The 16,034-nt window shown below is 36.2% G+C and overlaps 1 protein-coding gene across 16 annotated transcripts in view; it reads left to right on the top strand.

Moving 5' to 3' along the window:
* The window catches only part of BBS9 (Bardet-Biedl syndrome 9), a 432,524-nt gene that overhangs the window by 29,008 nt on the left and 387,482 nt on the right, over positions 1-16,034 (top strand). For 14 of the 16 annotated variants that reach the window (XR_012010672.1, XM_072783523.1, XM_072783520.1 and 11 more), the window contains 2 exons: positions 2,013-2,077; positions 8,913-9,026. Coding sequence is in view for 14 of the 16 variants with exons in the window: in XM_072783523.1 (XP_072639624.1) it covers positions 2,013-2,077; positions 8,913-9,026 (179 nt within the window). In the remaining 2 variants the exon portion in view is untranslated. The remainder of the gene's footprint in view (positions 1-2,012; positions 2,078-8,912; positions 9,027-16,034) is intronic. The other 2 variants (XM_072783531.1, XM_072783529.1) reach the window with 1 other exon arrangement.

The following is a 16,034-nucleotide window of genomic DNA, read 5'->3' as shown; positions in this document are numbered from 1 at the left end:
GGTAGAAAAACCTGAACAACCATTCTTGAACATTAATCCCCTTTTAGTGATGTTTCATTCTGATGGGAAGCTGCTTCATAGATACAGGGCATGAGATAGGACTTTTATGCACTGTGATAGGCTGGATCAGAGAGATTTTGTGTCTGACGTGGTTGGTAAATATCTACTCCCATTTAAAGAAGATGATGATTAGGTGCCTGTTGTATCCCTAGCATATATTAGGCATAATGGGGTTATAAAGTAAGGAGACAGAAGGATTCTTGCCTCTAAAGAAACATTTTAATCTTTTTTTTTTTTTTTTTTAAATCTTTTCATTTTTTAAAAGAGTAAAGTGCGGGCAGCCCAGGTGGCTCAGAGGTTTAGTGCCGTCTTCAGCTCAGGGCCTGATCTGGAGACCGGGGATCGAGTCCCACATCAGGCTCCCTGCATGGAGCTTGCTTCTCCCTCTGCCTGTGTCTCTGCCCCTCTCTCTCTCTTTGTGTCTCTCATGAATAAATAAAATCTTAAAAAAAGGGTAAAGTGTTTCATGATTGTTCTGTTCAGTAGTCCTAAGTATAGCTTTTAACTATGTGATCACTTGTTGGAAGGGAGGAGATTAATACTAATGATTGGATACTGTAGTGGTATTAATTAACTAGTACTATCTTAATAATCTTATCTATAAGATGGAATTTGTATTTAAAGATAAGGAACCCAGCAGCCCTGGTGGCGCAGTTGTTTAGCGCCACCTGCAGCCCAGGGCGTGATCCTGGAGACCCTGGATCGAGTCCCACGTTCGGCTCCCTGCATGGAGCTTGCTTCTCCCTCTGCCTGTGTCTCTGTGCCTCTCTCTCTGTCTCTATGAATAAATAAATAAAATCTTAAAAAAAAATAAAGATGAGGAAACCAACTAGAGCTCAGAACTTTAGGTCATACAGCCAGAATTCAGATCCAGGTCTATCTGTTCCATACTCTGTTATCTTATCATGACATAATGTTCTTTTCCTGTGCATGATAGAAAAAATTTTTTGGGTTTGACTCAAAATTTTTTGAAGTCAATATTGAGTATGTGATAGTTGTGTGTGTGTGTGTGTGTGTGTGTGTGTGTATATGGATATATATATAGCATTTTCTAGTAGTAGAGTGAATGGTGAGCATTTATGTCCATTATAACTATGTTTTGTAGGTATTATATAATTCTTATTATGTAAATGAGAGACTAACACTCTGAAAGGCTAAATGATTACACAGATACCAAGGTGCACAGTTAGGACTCCCATCCAGTTCTTCAGATTTCAATTATAGTCCTAGTTTAGAACAAAAAGAGTCTGTATCAGGTCATACGCTGGAGGACTACTTATAGATGTGTTTTAAATTTAAAAGGGTTGCCAGTACTTAAGAACCAGGAGATCTCACTAAAATTCCTGCTTTCTGGCTTTTCTTGAAAAATGTGGAGATTTGGCTATATGCCTAGAACAGAGTAGTAGTTGCTTCCTCTAGTCTGCCCCCACTCTACAGCAGACCATAGCCATTTACACCTTTTACTCATCCTGGCCACTGACCTGACCCTTGAAGACTGGACTTAGGATTTGTAGACTGTGTTATGTCTTGGAAACCATTTGATTGGCACTGAGAAGTGTATTGGTGATAGTGGCAATTTAGTCCAAACTGAAATATTTTCAGGGCCTTAAGAAAACTTCTGAGCTGGAAGTGACATATGCCATTTACTAATAATGGTTAGTATTCTGTGGTGCTTTATACCTTACAAGGTGCTGTCACATGATTTTATTTCATTTAATTGAAACCTCTTATTTTCCAGAAGGGAAACAGGCTCAGAAAGATTAAGTAACTTGCCCAAGTTAAAGTGGGTGCTTGCTGTTATATTTATTTTTCAGTTTTGAATGTTATCTGGGAAATTTTTAGTTTACTGGTGGCAGGTTGTGGTTATAATCTCTTTTTAAAATTATTTTATAATTTTTTGGTTATATCTGAAATTGATATTTAAGCTTTTAAAAACTCTTCCCATTTTTCAGAGGTACTGAAATGCTTCATTTGGCCGTGTTGCATTCTAGAAAACTTTGTGTCTATTCTGTCTCAGGTAAGACACATTTTTTTCTATTGTATTTGTATTAATTTGTATTAAAAACAGTTTTTGACTATTATATAAGAATAGATACGTATGTTCACTTGCTAGAGAACACAAAACATTTGGTTGAAGATTTTCTTATCTTGGTTAACATTTTACCTTGTTCATTTATTTTTTCAGGTACTTAGCTATTACATTTTTTCTGGTTTGCTGTTTATATACATATTCAAATTTCTAATAGTGATTCCTTGTAATCTCCTTCCCAGGAATTGTGTCCAGGGTTGCCAGTGACTAATAGAGGCCAATTCTTGCATACTTGAGATACCTGAGTGTTTTAAAAAATTTTTGTTTATTTATTTTTTATTAAGAAACAGTTGACACACAATGTTACATTAGTTTCAGGTGTACAACATAGTGATTCTACTTCTCTATACATTATGCTGTGCTTACCATAAATGTGGCTACTATCTGTCACCATACAATGCCATTACAATACCACTGACTATTTTCCTTATGCTGTACTTTTAATCCAGGACTCTTGAGCTTTTAAAAAAAAATTTTTACTTTAATTTTTTAAAAAAGATTTTATTATTCATGAGAGACATACACACACACACAGAGGCAGAGACGTAGGCAGAGGGAGAAGCAGGCTCCCTGCAGGGAGCCCAACGTGGGACTTGATCCCAGGACTCCAGGTTCACGCCCTGAACTGAAGGCAGGCACTCAACCACTGAACCACCCAGGCATCCCGAGTTTTGTTTTTTTTAAGTTTTATTTATTTATTAGCGCACACACAAATGGGGAGGAGGGAAAAGCACAGTGAGGTGGGGGAAAGGGAGACTCCCCACTGAGCAAGGAGCTGAGCCCAACATGGGGTTTGATCCCAGGACCCAGAGATCACAACCTGAGCCAAAGTAGACGCCCAACCAACTGAGCCACCCAAGTATCCCAGGAATACTGGAGTTTTAAGAAATGTTTAATAACAACAACAATATTCATTAGATGCTGAGAGTCATGGTGGTTTAAAGTACTTTTTCTTTGGTGAACCTCAAGTATTTTCTCTTTACGGTTAAAATTTCTTGGCTTTTAGTTGTTTTCACTCAACTTGACCTTAAGGCACTTGTTTGAGTTTTAATCAGGTTTCATTGTCTGACACTGTTCTGTGGGCACAAGTATGGCAGTTAATTGTAGTTTGGTTTCAGCATTTTGGTCCTTATTAAATATAAAAGGTAACTGTAAAAAATTTTGTTTTAGTTATTAAATTTTAGTTCAAGCTGAGAAAGTTATTTTCATGGATGTCAATATAGAGGAAATTTTTTATGGATGCAATAAAACTAATTCTTTGTGGGTGGGCCTAATCCTTGTATAAGAGGTGTTATTTGGAGTTTGATATAAATATTAGTTTCTAGGGTTTGGATTTTTCATACTCATTGGCTTTCTTTGTATTTTGCTTTCAATTTGTGATGATTTGTCTTTACTATATTTGTATGTGTATATTTATATACCTAGTGTGGAGCCCAATGTGAAGCTTGAACTCACCACCCTGAGATCAAGACCTGAGCTGAGCAAGGGTTGGATGCTCAACCAACTCAGCCACCCAGGTGCCTCTGAGCTAGATGTTCTTAAGTAGTCTCTTTTTGGGGGTGAAGTTCTGTTAGATTTGTAAGGCAGGCTTGGTAACCTAGCCTATGGTATATGGTAGGCATATGTTTTATTTTATTTTATTTTATTTTATTTTATTTTATTTTATTTTATTTTATTTTATTTATTTATTTATTTTATTTATTTATTTAAAATATTTTATTTTATTTATTCATAGAGACAGAGAGAGAGAGAGGCAGAGACACAGGTAGAGGGAGAAGTAGGCACCACACGGAGAGCCTGACGTGGGACTCGATTCCAGGTCTCCAGGATCACGCCCTGGGCTGCAGGCGGCACTAAACCGCTGTGCCACCGGGGCTGCCCGCATATGTTTATTATGTTGATTACACAAGTGAACTAATATTTGGGTGGTGATGAGGCAATTGTTAGTGGCTATTTATTACTTTGTGTTATTTTACTTCTTCCTTCTTTTTTTTCTCTATTACCACTATCATTTTCTTTTCCACTTTCTGTTTATGCCTAAAGCCCAATACAGTACCTCTCTGTCATTGGTAAACGCTTCCATTGGTTTCATGGTAAAAGGTGTTGCTCTTCCTAGAGACAGGGCAGATATTTAGTGTTCCAGGATAAATGGAGGAGGTGTGATATATGCTACTTTACTGCATGAATCTAGCTGTTCCTCTGCTTTCCACCATAAGGCTGTTAACAGTGAGGTGATACTATTAACTGGGTTACACAGGACATGGAGGAGGGGAGCTTGCACAGAGTTACCCCTGAATACTTTTTGGAGAATTTGTCCCTTCTGGAGGCTCTAAGAGGGGAGGCAGAAGGAAGAATCCTACAAACTAGGAAATTAGGTAAGACTCTTGGCCTTCCCTGGTCCCATTTGAATGATGGCCCAGAAAGATAGGAACCCTCTAGAGTTTCCTCAGAGAAACCTCTTGAGTTTCCCTGGGGCATAGGGCATAAGAGACTAGTGATAAAGTGTATGTTTATCGAAAAGACCTGCTGAAAGAAACTGGCATGTTTGGTTACAACTTGTTTATGGGACATGGTATTTTTCTTCAAATTAGTGTTGAAAATGAAAGTTGTTTGTCATGGGAATGATGATTTTATCACTCTTTTATTCTTTGTATTCTTTTACAAGCTTTGTATTCTCTGGGGATGAAGAGTTCTCCAGACTACATTCCCTTATGCCCCACCTCACATCCCTATTCTGTCTCTCATTTCTTCGGCTTCTTATGATATTTGGAGGCTGACAATTTGTGTATTTTTTCTGGCTTGGCTTAAATTGAGAAGCAGGGAAGTTAATGTTTTTGTTCTCTTGAATATATTTCTTGAGGTTCCAGACTGAACTTTTACCTAGCTTTTACTGTAACAGGGGAAGCATAAATATTTTTTAGTTTAAGTAAAACCACTGGTGTCAATAGATGAAAATGTTAGCTGAACTTGACATTCTTACCCTTATCTGCCCCTTTCCCCAAATATATATATATATATTTTTAATATGCAGTGTCCTTCTAAAAAGATTTGAGGCATACTAAAGGACACCTCCTGGGCACACCAAACAATTCTTCATAGGCTGCTGTGCTGACATCTTTTTGGTGGGTGATATGTCATCAAATACATGCTTAATATAGAGAAATAGCAGGGTCTTGCTGAACTGAAGTTAGCTCACCTTATCATACATTGGTAAAGGAAAAGCATCATATGGCATTTTAGGTTCCTTTCTGATGGGCTCCAATTTCTAAGTAAATGGTTACAGATGTGTGAGCATAAGCCATACTGATTATATCCTCTTAAATACTCTTTCCCAAAAATTGTGTACTTCTCAACCTAGCATTTGCTAAGCATTTGACATATTTATAGAATTTTAATGTTTTCTGTGAGTGGGCAAAAGATGTGGTTCTTTACTTCTGATAGACTTATATAATCTAATTTGGTTTTTTAACACAATGAACTTTTTATTTTTTTTTAAAATTTTTTTAAATTTATTTATGATAGTCACAGAGAGAGAGAGAGAGAGGCAGAGACACAGGCAGAGGGAGAAGCAGGCTCCATGCACCGGGAGCCTGATGTGGGATTCGATCCCGGGTCTCCAGGATCGCGCCCTGGGCCAAAGGCAGGCGCCAAACCGCTGCACCACCCAGGGATCCCCACAATGAACTTTTTAATGTAATCTCTAATGGCTTTTATTTCATTTTACTTCATTAGATTTCTCCACAGTAACCTAAATTGCACCAAAAACTGTTGTCAAGGTGATCTTTGATTTTTTTCCAGATAATTTTTTGTTTAAATCAAATAGGGTTTAAATCAAAGCCAACAGTGTCAGTGTTCTAAAATCTTTTTACTTTCTAATTGATGAAACTTCATATTAGTTTTAGCTATACATGGACTGTATTTATATAGAGATACACTTGCTATATTCAATCTGTATATCCCAGGACAAAACCTTTGTTTAAGTAGTTTTTTTTTTTTAAAGATTTTATTTATTATTCATGAGAGACAGAGACAGAGACAGAGACAGAGAGAGAGAGAGAGAGAGGCAGAGACACAGGCAGAGGGAGAAGCAGGCTCCATGCAAAGAGCCCAATGTGGGACTCGATCCCGGGACTCCAGGATCATACCCTGGGCCAAAGGCAGGCGCTAAACTGATGAGCCACCCAGGGATCCCCCTGTTTAAGTAGTTTTAATCTTGTGTCATTGATGCTTCTCTAGAAAAAAAATGGTCAGAAATTTTAGATTTTTCAGATACCACCTTTATTCCAAAGTAGTATCTAAGGAAGAAATTGTTTTCCATTCTCTGTAGTTCCACTATTAAGTGTTAAAGTGTTATTACCTGAAATTTGAAGATTATCGATGTCTTTGGAGCTTTTTCAGAACACAAATCATCGTGTCATTTTGTACCAGGTTTGTATAAGTATTGAACACTGACCCCTGTGTTCAGTGGCCTTTCAGCTAGCAAACGTGTGTAAGTGCATTCCTTACTCAGAGGGGTTGATCTGGTTTTAGGTATAGGACGAAAGTTGTAGTTTCTGTAGGGACAAACCAAATGTTTCTTGGAATTTCTTTTTCTGATTTCTTGGAGGCTAGACCTCTCCCTAAGGTTAAGGATGTGAGTTATTTAGTGTATGTGTCTTTTCTTTTCTTTTCTTTTCTTTTCTTTTCTTTTCTTTTCTTTTCTTTTCTTTTCTTTTCTTTTCTTTTCTTTTCTTTTCTTTTCTTTTCTTTTCTTTTCTTTTCTTTTCTTTTCTTTTCTTTTCTTTTCTTCTTTTCCTTTTCGCCCATGTGGTTATGATTACCCTTCAGTATTCCTAGATGTTACTGATTTTACAACCATTTAGATTCCACAAAGCTTTCTTCTGTCAGGGTTAGCTGGCAAATTTGAGTCTTTCTCTTTGTTTCTTATTCTATTGGGATGTGAAATCTGTTGTTCCCATTTTCAGGAAATAAATATTGAGTAGAAGTGATTTTCCTCCAAGGAATCCTCCTCTGTTAGTTTTCTCTTTCAACCATTCACCTTCCAAATGAAGAAAAGGCCAGGCTGAGAAAGGTGGAGGTGGAAATGATGTTTTTAGGTGGCTGATTTGTTTAGGAAAATTGTCATTGGCTTACCAAGTTTTTTCCAAGTTGTGAAATGGTGAACAACCAGGTACCAGGATATATAGTGCTAACTCTAAAGACCTAGTTTGAGTACTTTGTCCTTTACCAGCTGTGTGATTTTGGGGGAAATTTCTTAAACTTTTTTGTTGACTTAGGATATCTGCCTCACTATTTCTGCTTCTTTTTAAAAAAATATTTTATTTATTTATTCATGAGAGACACAGAGAGAGAGGCAAAGACATAGGCAGAGGGAGAAGCAGGCTCCCCACAGGGAACGTGATCCCAGGACTCTGGGATCACAAGCTGAGCCAAAGGCAGACGCTCAACTACTGAGCCACCCAGGTGCTTCATACCTGCCTCACTTCTAAAATGGAAAGAGAAATATTTTGGTTCTTACAACCTCAGTGTACACTGGTAAAACTTTTTGGACAAAAAACAAATAAATGCTCACATATAAATATATATACACATACATATAGACAGACTTAAATGTTTAACCTGTTTTAATGATCTAATTACTATCCAGTTTGGGGACTATTTCATTGACTTTATATTTTAAGTTTTTCATTTTGCATTTTTGAATGAAAGACAAAGATGCTTTTTAATGGAAAAACTTGCATTCTGAATCCTTTTTCTTTCTATTATCTATTTTAACTATAATGTTCTTGCCTGATTACTGGGACATAGCTCCAGCTGTGTTAGCTCTAGAAAGCCTAACAACCAGAGAGTAAAATAAGGTACAATAAGGATTAGGAATCTTTTCAGGGTTCCTGGGTGGCTCAGGTTGTGATCTCATGGTCCTGGGATTGAGCTCCGGGTCAGGGGTTCGTATTCAGTGGGGTGTCTGTTTCTCCCTCTTCCTCTGCGCACCTCTCCGTTTGTGCTCTCTTTCTCTTTCAAATAAATACTTTTTAAAATATTAAAAAAAAGAATCTTTTCAAATTTGGAAAGAAATAGAAAGTGATTGTAGCACATGTGATCTCTTAAATGCAGAAAAGAAAAAGAAAAAGAAAAGGTATTTTTGTTTTGAAGGAGATTCTTCTTCATGGACTTCAAATAAAACATATTGTCCTGTATACTTGCTGAAGGAAACTTTAGAATATCTCGCTGTTAAACTAGAATATAAAAAACAAAAAACAAAAAAAAAAACCAAAAAAACAAAAAAACAAACAAACTAGAATATAATGTATTAGGGGCTTGAGTATTTTGGGAGGTGGGACAGGAAACTGAATTGCTTGAAAGTATGGGGAATTTTTTCTAAGTTACTTTGAGTCAGGCCTTTGCTCTAGTATTGTTTGGGTGTAAGGAACTTAACCTTATTTATTTCAGACTGAAATTGGAAAGTTTTGTTTTTATTTAAATAATTATACTTTCTTCAAATGTAATGGAAATAGATAAGAAATGTTACCCACGGTGGTATTTCATTTAATGGTGTAATCTAGCCAAGACTTGTGCCATAGAATGTGCTGGCATTCGGTGTCATCAGTGTGCTAATTATTCATAATATGCATTGTTTTAGTGCTTTGTCTTTTTAAATTTCACTGAAATTGAATTACTTAGAATTGGTGTAGAAGATGAGAGGAAATTAATATTTTTAAATGTCAACAAATACAAAGCAGTTCTGTAATTTTTTTCTCCTTAGGAACCTTGGGTAATGTGGAACATGGAAACCAGTATCAGATCAAATTGATGTACGAACATAATCTTCAGAGAACAGCCTGCAATATGACTTATGGATCATTTGGTGGCGTAAAAGGTAATTTGCATTAATCATGAGTGCTATTGCAAGTATCAGATTTAGGATATTTGGCCATATAAAAATGGAAGATCATAGGGTATGAATTCACAGGGAGTTAAACATATTTTATTGAAACCTTTATATTCAAATGGTCAAGCAAAATAATGAAAAAATAAAACTTTAAATGTGAAATGTGTTTTATTTTCATATAACCAGCACTTTTATATGGTCTACAGAGATATTTGTAAAAGTGTCTTTTTTAAAAATAATTTATTTATTTATTCATGGAGACACAGAGAGAGAGAGAGAGAGAGGCAGAGACACAGGCAGAGGGAGAAGCAGGCTCCATGCAGAGAGCCTGACGTGGGACTCGAGCCAGGGTCTCCAGGATCACGCCCTGGGCTGTAGGCGGTGCTAAACCACTGCGCCACCGGGGCTGCCCTGTAAAAGTGTCTTTTTTTAAAATTTTCTTTTTGTACATGAACTGATTGAAATTGAGCTTTTTTGGGTAGAACTGTGTGACTGCTTTCTCAGTGAAGGAAGTAGTTGATCTTATAGATAGGGCATCGTTGCCCTACTTGTGATAGGCCAGGTGAAGCTGCAGAACCCTCTCCCCACCTCACCCACCTCTGTGGCCAATGCTCGGGGTCCTGCAGGCTGTTTCTGCACTAGGGCACCTGGACTGGGGGCAAGCAGAGACACATGCAGTCCTGCTCCTGCTGCTCATCAAGCATATGCCCTGACCTGGAATAAACCTCCCAGAGGATGGGGGCCTTTTCTGAATTTCACAAAGGGTTATTACATTTACCAAGAATTGGCTCAGTGAGGCTGGGTTCCTTCCACTTTGGGTATCTTTTTCTACGAAACATGGGACTACATGCAGCTTGCCTACCCTAATCCCAGAGCTTTTCCTGAGTTACCAGGGTTTGTTGTTTGCCTGGGTACACTGTTGTTGTTGGCGTGGGAGAGTTATTATCTACCACCTACCTCTCACTTCACTGTGATAGGGTGATAGAGGAGCTGCTGATGCTGAAGTGAGGACAAGAAGCCAGATAGTGACACTTACACGTGTGTGTGTGTGTGTGTGTGTATGACCTGTGGAATATGAACTAGGGATTTCATAATATTTTAGCTCTTTCTGGGCTCATATTTTAATGAGTTTATTGTTTAATCATTGTATTAAATTGTAGGCTATCTATGTTATATTTTTCTTTAGTGACATGAAAAAATGATCTTAATTTAGAAGTCATTTGTGTGAACTCAGTTCTTTTCATACACAGAAATAAAAGTGAGGAAGAATGAATTTGAGTGCATCAATTAACAGGAATATTTTAGGTGGTGATGTACAAATAAATGTTTTACATCAAGTGATTTGAAACAAAACCCTTGGCTGGATTGCAGAGTTGCTTGACTTGAGCAATAGGAATGTTTGGATTATTTAAGGAGTATGGGAGATATCCGGAGTTGGATGAAGAGAGGAGAGAAAGAGCTAAAATTTGATGAGGGGCTTTTATCAATGAAGTATCTCCTCCTAACCTCAGCTGTCAGAACTGCTTTTCACTGTTCTCTCTAAAAAAAAAGATCAGGGGACCAAGGTCTCTGTTGTTTAATAAACTGTTTTAAATCTTTTCCCCCTACAAAATCTTCAAAAGACAAATTGCTAAATTCTGTGCATCTAGAAATGTGGACCAAAAAATTATGATACGAGAAAAAAGTATTTTGGCTGAATCAAAATAAGTTTTAATTTTTTTGGTAGCATCAAGACAATTCTTAAGACCACATATTAAATGTTATATTGATTGCACTGTACCATTTTTTTTAACTAGATCAAGTTAACCCAATTAAAATGAAGTTTTAAATAAGTAAAAACAGGGATCCCTGGGTGGCGCAGCGGTTTGGCGCCTGCCTTTGGCCCAGGGCGCGATCCTGGAGATCCGGGATCGAATCCCACATCGGGCTCCCAGTGCATGGAGCCTGCTTCTCCCTCTGCCTGTGTCTCTGCCTCTCTCTCTCTCACTGTGTGCCTATCATGAATAAATAAATAAAAAAAAAAAAAAAAAAAAAAATAAATAAGTAAAAACAGATTCCTTGCTTTTGTGTGACGTTTCACTAGATTTAATAATGGACATCCAAAGTAGTGACAATTGCTAATTGTTTTGAAAAAAGCAGATGACTTTGTACTTACATGATACTTCTCTTAGTTCTTAAATTATGTCTTACACTTAAAAAGTATCTTTTGAAAAAAAAAAGAGGCCATTCTGACATGTTTTATTTTCCTATGGTTAAGCAGAATATCTCACAATTTGAAACAGAAATGTCTGAGTGGCAGAAGTGATTATTGCATTCAATGGGTTTGAAACACATAATATCATTGAAGTGTCCACCAAAAATGTGAAAAAATAGTGGGGTTGGTAAATTAGTAAAAATCAGCCATATTTGGGGAATTGCCAGAGGTAATAAGGAGTTACTACTAATGGGTGTAAGTTTTCTTTTTGGGAGGATGAAAATATTCTAAAATTAGATTATGATGATTGTTGTACAGTTCTGTAAATACACTAAATACCTGTGCTGTATACTTTAAAGAGGTGATATCTCTATACAGTTGTTAAAAAAATTAGCCATGGGATAAAATCTAATGCTAGAGATGGTAGTACAGTCTATACCCTATATTGCCTGGGGCCATGTAAAATGACATAACAGTCTTATAAAGCAAGTTGACTATTGAAAACCATGGAAATATTCTTGGATGTTTATATGTGACTTTTGACAATGTATATTAGGAAATGATCCAAAATATAGAAAAATCATTCAAGTTGCCATCTAGTTATTTCTTTCCTCTTTCTGTCTTCCCTTCCTTCCTTTTGTATATACATTTATATATTTATTTGTAATATAGAAAAATTCAAACTGATCTAAATGAGTATTAGAGGAGAAAAACTAAATTTTGATGCATGCATTCAGTAGCTTATTATGAAGCTATTAAGATTTGTTTGCTGAAATGTACATTTTTGTACATATCTCTTTATCTACATTTCTGATTTTTTCCTTAGGTTAGAATGTGGAATTGGAGATATTTAGATAGAAGGTTATAAAAAACTTTTTCCCAATCTGAAAACTCCCCTTGCCAAATACTATATAAATGGTAAAAAAGACAGATCTTAAGAAGAAAGTAAAAGTCACTCCAAGATGTGCACATTTCAAAACAAAGCCCATTTTCTAAGACTAATGTTACTGTGTATACCTAAATGTGGACATTTTCCAGGAGTGAGCTGGTCAGTCTTTTGTTTTTTATTTTTTTATTTTAAGATATTCATTCATTCATTCATTCATTCATTCATTTAGAGAGACAGAGACAGAGACACAGGCAGAGGGAGAAGCAGGCTGCACACAGGGACCCCGACGTGGGACTCGATCTGGGGTCTCTCCAGGATCACACCCCGGGCTGCAGGGGGCACTAAACCGCTGCGCCACCAGGGCTGCCCTGGTCAGTCTTTTAATTTGAGAACGTCCCTAGACTTGATCTGAATTTAAAAAAGGAAACTTAAAATTTTTTGTCTTCTGTCTTCCTCTGTATTTAAGATGCCTTTTTGTGAAATTATTTAGTTGTGTAATCCTGTCAATAATCTTCAAGAAAGGAATTAAGCAAAAAGAAAACCTTGCTGCATTTTAAACAAATGTGTTTATAAAGGTATGGGAAGGCAGAATGAATTTATTTTGCGTGTGCATTAGAATAAACTACCAGTAGATGGCAGTCCTCTACAACTTTGGATTTTAGTTGGCTCTGCCTTTGAATAAGGTATGGTAAGAAACTACCAATGGAGGAATTTTGAGCCCAAATAATACTTTGCCTTTTACTAAAAATAAATTTAACTTCTTCATGTTGCAGAAAAGTAATGGAGTGGTTTAACAAAAATTTAATTAATTGTAATACCTAACATCTCAGAATATAATGTAAAAATATTTTCTAGCTGTGCTTCTCAAACTTTAAGTTGCATTTGAATCACAGTGGGATTTTGATAAAAATGCAGGTTCTAACTCTGTAAATCCAGAATTGAACCTGAGAGTTTGAATTTCTGATACTCTCCTTAGTGATGCCAGGCCTCAGAGATCTAGAGGTGTGTTGCTGTCCTCCATCTATTGAGAACTATTCTGTATCAGGCACTGCTCTAAGTGCTTTACATATTGAATAACTTAAGATATACTTAGCAAATGGTAGAGAAGGAATTCTAACTCACTCTCTACTTCCAGGATCTTGTGGTGTTAACCATACTAAAATGCTTTCTTATCTGGGCTGTGAGTAAGTTAACCTTCCTAATTCAGAAAAAACTTTCCTATCAGAAAGAGGTGTATCTTGATTTGGCTGAAGTTAGTGCACAACTTTGATTCTTTGTAGATTATGGAAGACACGTTGTGTAACTTCTGGATCAGATACTTGCTTTTCCATTTTTTTTTTTTTTTTGGTTGGTGCAGAGAGGTTGTATATAGGAGGGTAATATATGATTTGAAATTAGTAGAAGAGTGATTACTGTTTTTTTATTTGCTTGTTCATTAAGAAAATCTTTCAAAAATACCTTTTATACATTTGCAAAAACTCAAAGTTTTATTCCTTTGATGCAGTAGGGTTAGCTTTACCTCAAGCTACATGTAATATCTATTAATGAGAAAGAATGGTAAAGCAATAGGAAATCTAGTTTTTTTTTTTTGAAATCTAGTTTTATGAACTAGTTGAAGAATATTTGCTTAATATCTTCCATTATTCAGACTACCACCTGCCATTCCAGAATTTAAGTTAAAATTCATTCCATATTATACTTTTTAGGGAGAAATGACTGATATTAATGGCTGTATTGGGCTTTTTTAAACAAAAGGAGTGTGGGAGATGTGTTTGGAGTTAAAAAATGTTTGTAGTTTCTTTAATTTAAACCTAAACTTCTAAAAAAAAAAAATAAACCTAAACTTCATTTTTCAAGGAATGTATGACTATTTTATAAAAATGGTAGTTTATCTTTGCTTCTTATACCATTGACAAATTACTGCTTGCAAAATTTAGTGAGTAGCATAAGCATGGACAATCAAATTACAGTTTGGAAAGATAATAAATCAGTTTTGAAAAGGTAGATTTGAATTGATTTAAAAATGTTATTAAAATTGGTGGAATTTATTTGGTTTTGGTAATTTGAACTCTACTTTTTGTGGAAAAAAGGAACCAGTGATATCTCTGCCAAATTCTCCTCTGCTTTTGTTTCATTGTGTCACTACAATAATGGTTGTTGATATGGCACTTTACCTAGTTAAGATAAGCTTGCCAATTCAGAATTGTCTTTGGAAAAGGACAGCATTATATGACTGACAGAGCTGGTAGTACACTGAAGAAAGAATGGTGTTGTCTAAAGGTCAACAACTGCAAATACTTAGCTTGATAAAATAAGATACTTTAGTGTATGTAATATATCTTGCTACCATTAAGATATTTGAGCTTAAACTTCTTTTAGTCATAATATGACTTAGAGACCCTCTAGTTATCTCCTCAGTTAACACAAATTTGTCCTGTAGGGTTTGACAAGTTGACAAACATTTTTTTTTTCAAACCTTATAATGTATATGGCTCTTTCAAGTGTGAAAAAGGGACATTGGGCGGAAATAGTTGATTTGTTGGAGATGTATGGGAACTTCTAAGGACTAGAACAAGTCTTGTGTTAGTCCTCCCTTTGCATCATCTCTCTCCGTCCATCTGCTCATTTATTTGTCCATCCATCCATCCATCCATCCATCCAATGCACATTTACTGAGAATCTTCTGAGTACCCAAGCACTGTATTAGTTTCTAGGAGTAGAAAGATGAATAAAATATAGTTTATGTTGTCAGGCAGCTTGCAGCTGAAGGGATAATAGGAATATAGATAATAAGAATTATGATATAATGAGGTATAAGTATTATAACTTATATAATACAGATGGACATGCACAGTTATACAGGAGCCTTGAGGATGGAGCAGGTTCCTCAGGCTGAATAAATTGTTTGTGTGTGTGTGTGTGTGTGTGTGTGTGTGTGTGTGTATGAAGGGGATAGTACATAAAGTTGGGAGAATGTGCTGTTACCTATTTTATTTCAGCTCTTCATTTTTATCCACTTTAATCTGGAGGTCACTAACCCCAGTGTCCTATAAATGAACAATTTTATAGTCTTTAGTATAAAGCTTTCATTGCCCATAGGCTGAGCCATTCAAATTCCCTCTGGGATGGTTTGTTCCTCTTCAGAAGGTTATTTTTTGGCCCTTGGAGTATTTAAGAAAAGTTATTTTTGTTTAAAAAAAAACCCTGGCATTTTCAGACTGCCAAATGGACTTTACCTATAGTTTAAAGCCTTTAGTAAGGCAAACTTTTCTTTCACCACAAGCTAATCTTAATGGAGAAGGCTGTTGTACTCTAGAAACAGAGTACTATGATTGTGTTTGTTGAGAATGACAAATTGAAGGGTAGGGATAGGAGGTGAAGGAACACAAGAGATTACGAGATAAATGGTGAGACAGAGCATGTCATGGAAGAGGATTTCAAGAGGTAAGAAAGGAGTCAGGAGAGTCAGAGGTTAAGTAGCTGGAGTATTGAAAATAAAATACTGGAGTTAGCCATTTGGAGGTCACTGGTGATCTTGGAGCAATTTTAACAGAAGAATGGGAGCATTGGTCCAGTGGCCCTAGAATGAGGAATTCCTAGGGGAAAAATGGAAATCACAAAGGAAGGCTATTCTGTGAGGAGGTTTGACTATGAAGGGTAAGAGAAAGGTAAAGCCATAGCTGGAGGAGAAGAGGTTTTATAAGGAAGGAGAAGTCTTTGAGGAGGTAGCATGAAATCTTAATCTGATAAACAAAATATTTTCCATAATGTTTTATTGAAAAAATTAACTTAGATATATTTTTATTTGAACAGTTATGCTATTTGGATTATGATGGGCCAGTTCCTTAAAATTTTATGTGTTCTCACATAATTTGTGCTTGATAGTCATGTTGAATTATTGCCTTCTCTTCAT

This window comes from Canis lupus, chromosome 18, assembly GCF_048164855.1.
Source record: "Canis lupus baileyi chromosome 18, mCanLup2.hap1, whole genome shotgun sequence".
In the NCBI taxonomy this organism is placed as follows: Eukaryota; Metazoa; Chordata; class Mammalia; order Carnivora; family Canidae; genus Canis; species Canis lupus.
The sequence above is the reverse complement of the archived record's forward strand: the minus strand, read 5'-3'. Positions and strand labels throughout refer to the sequence as shown.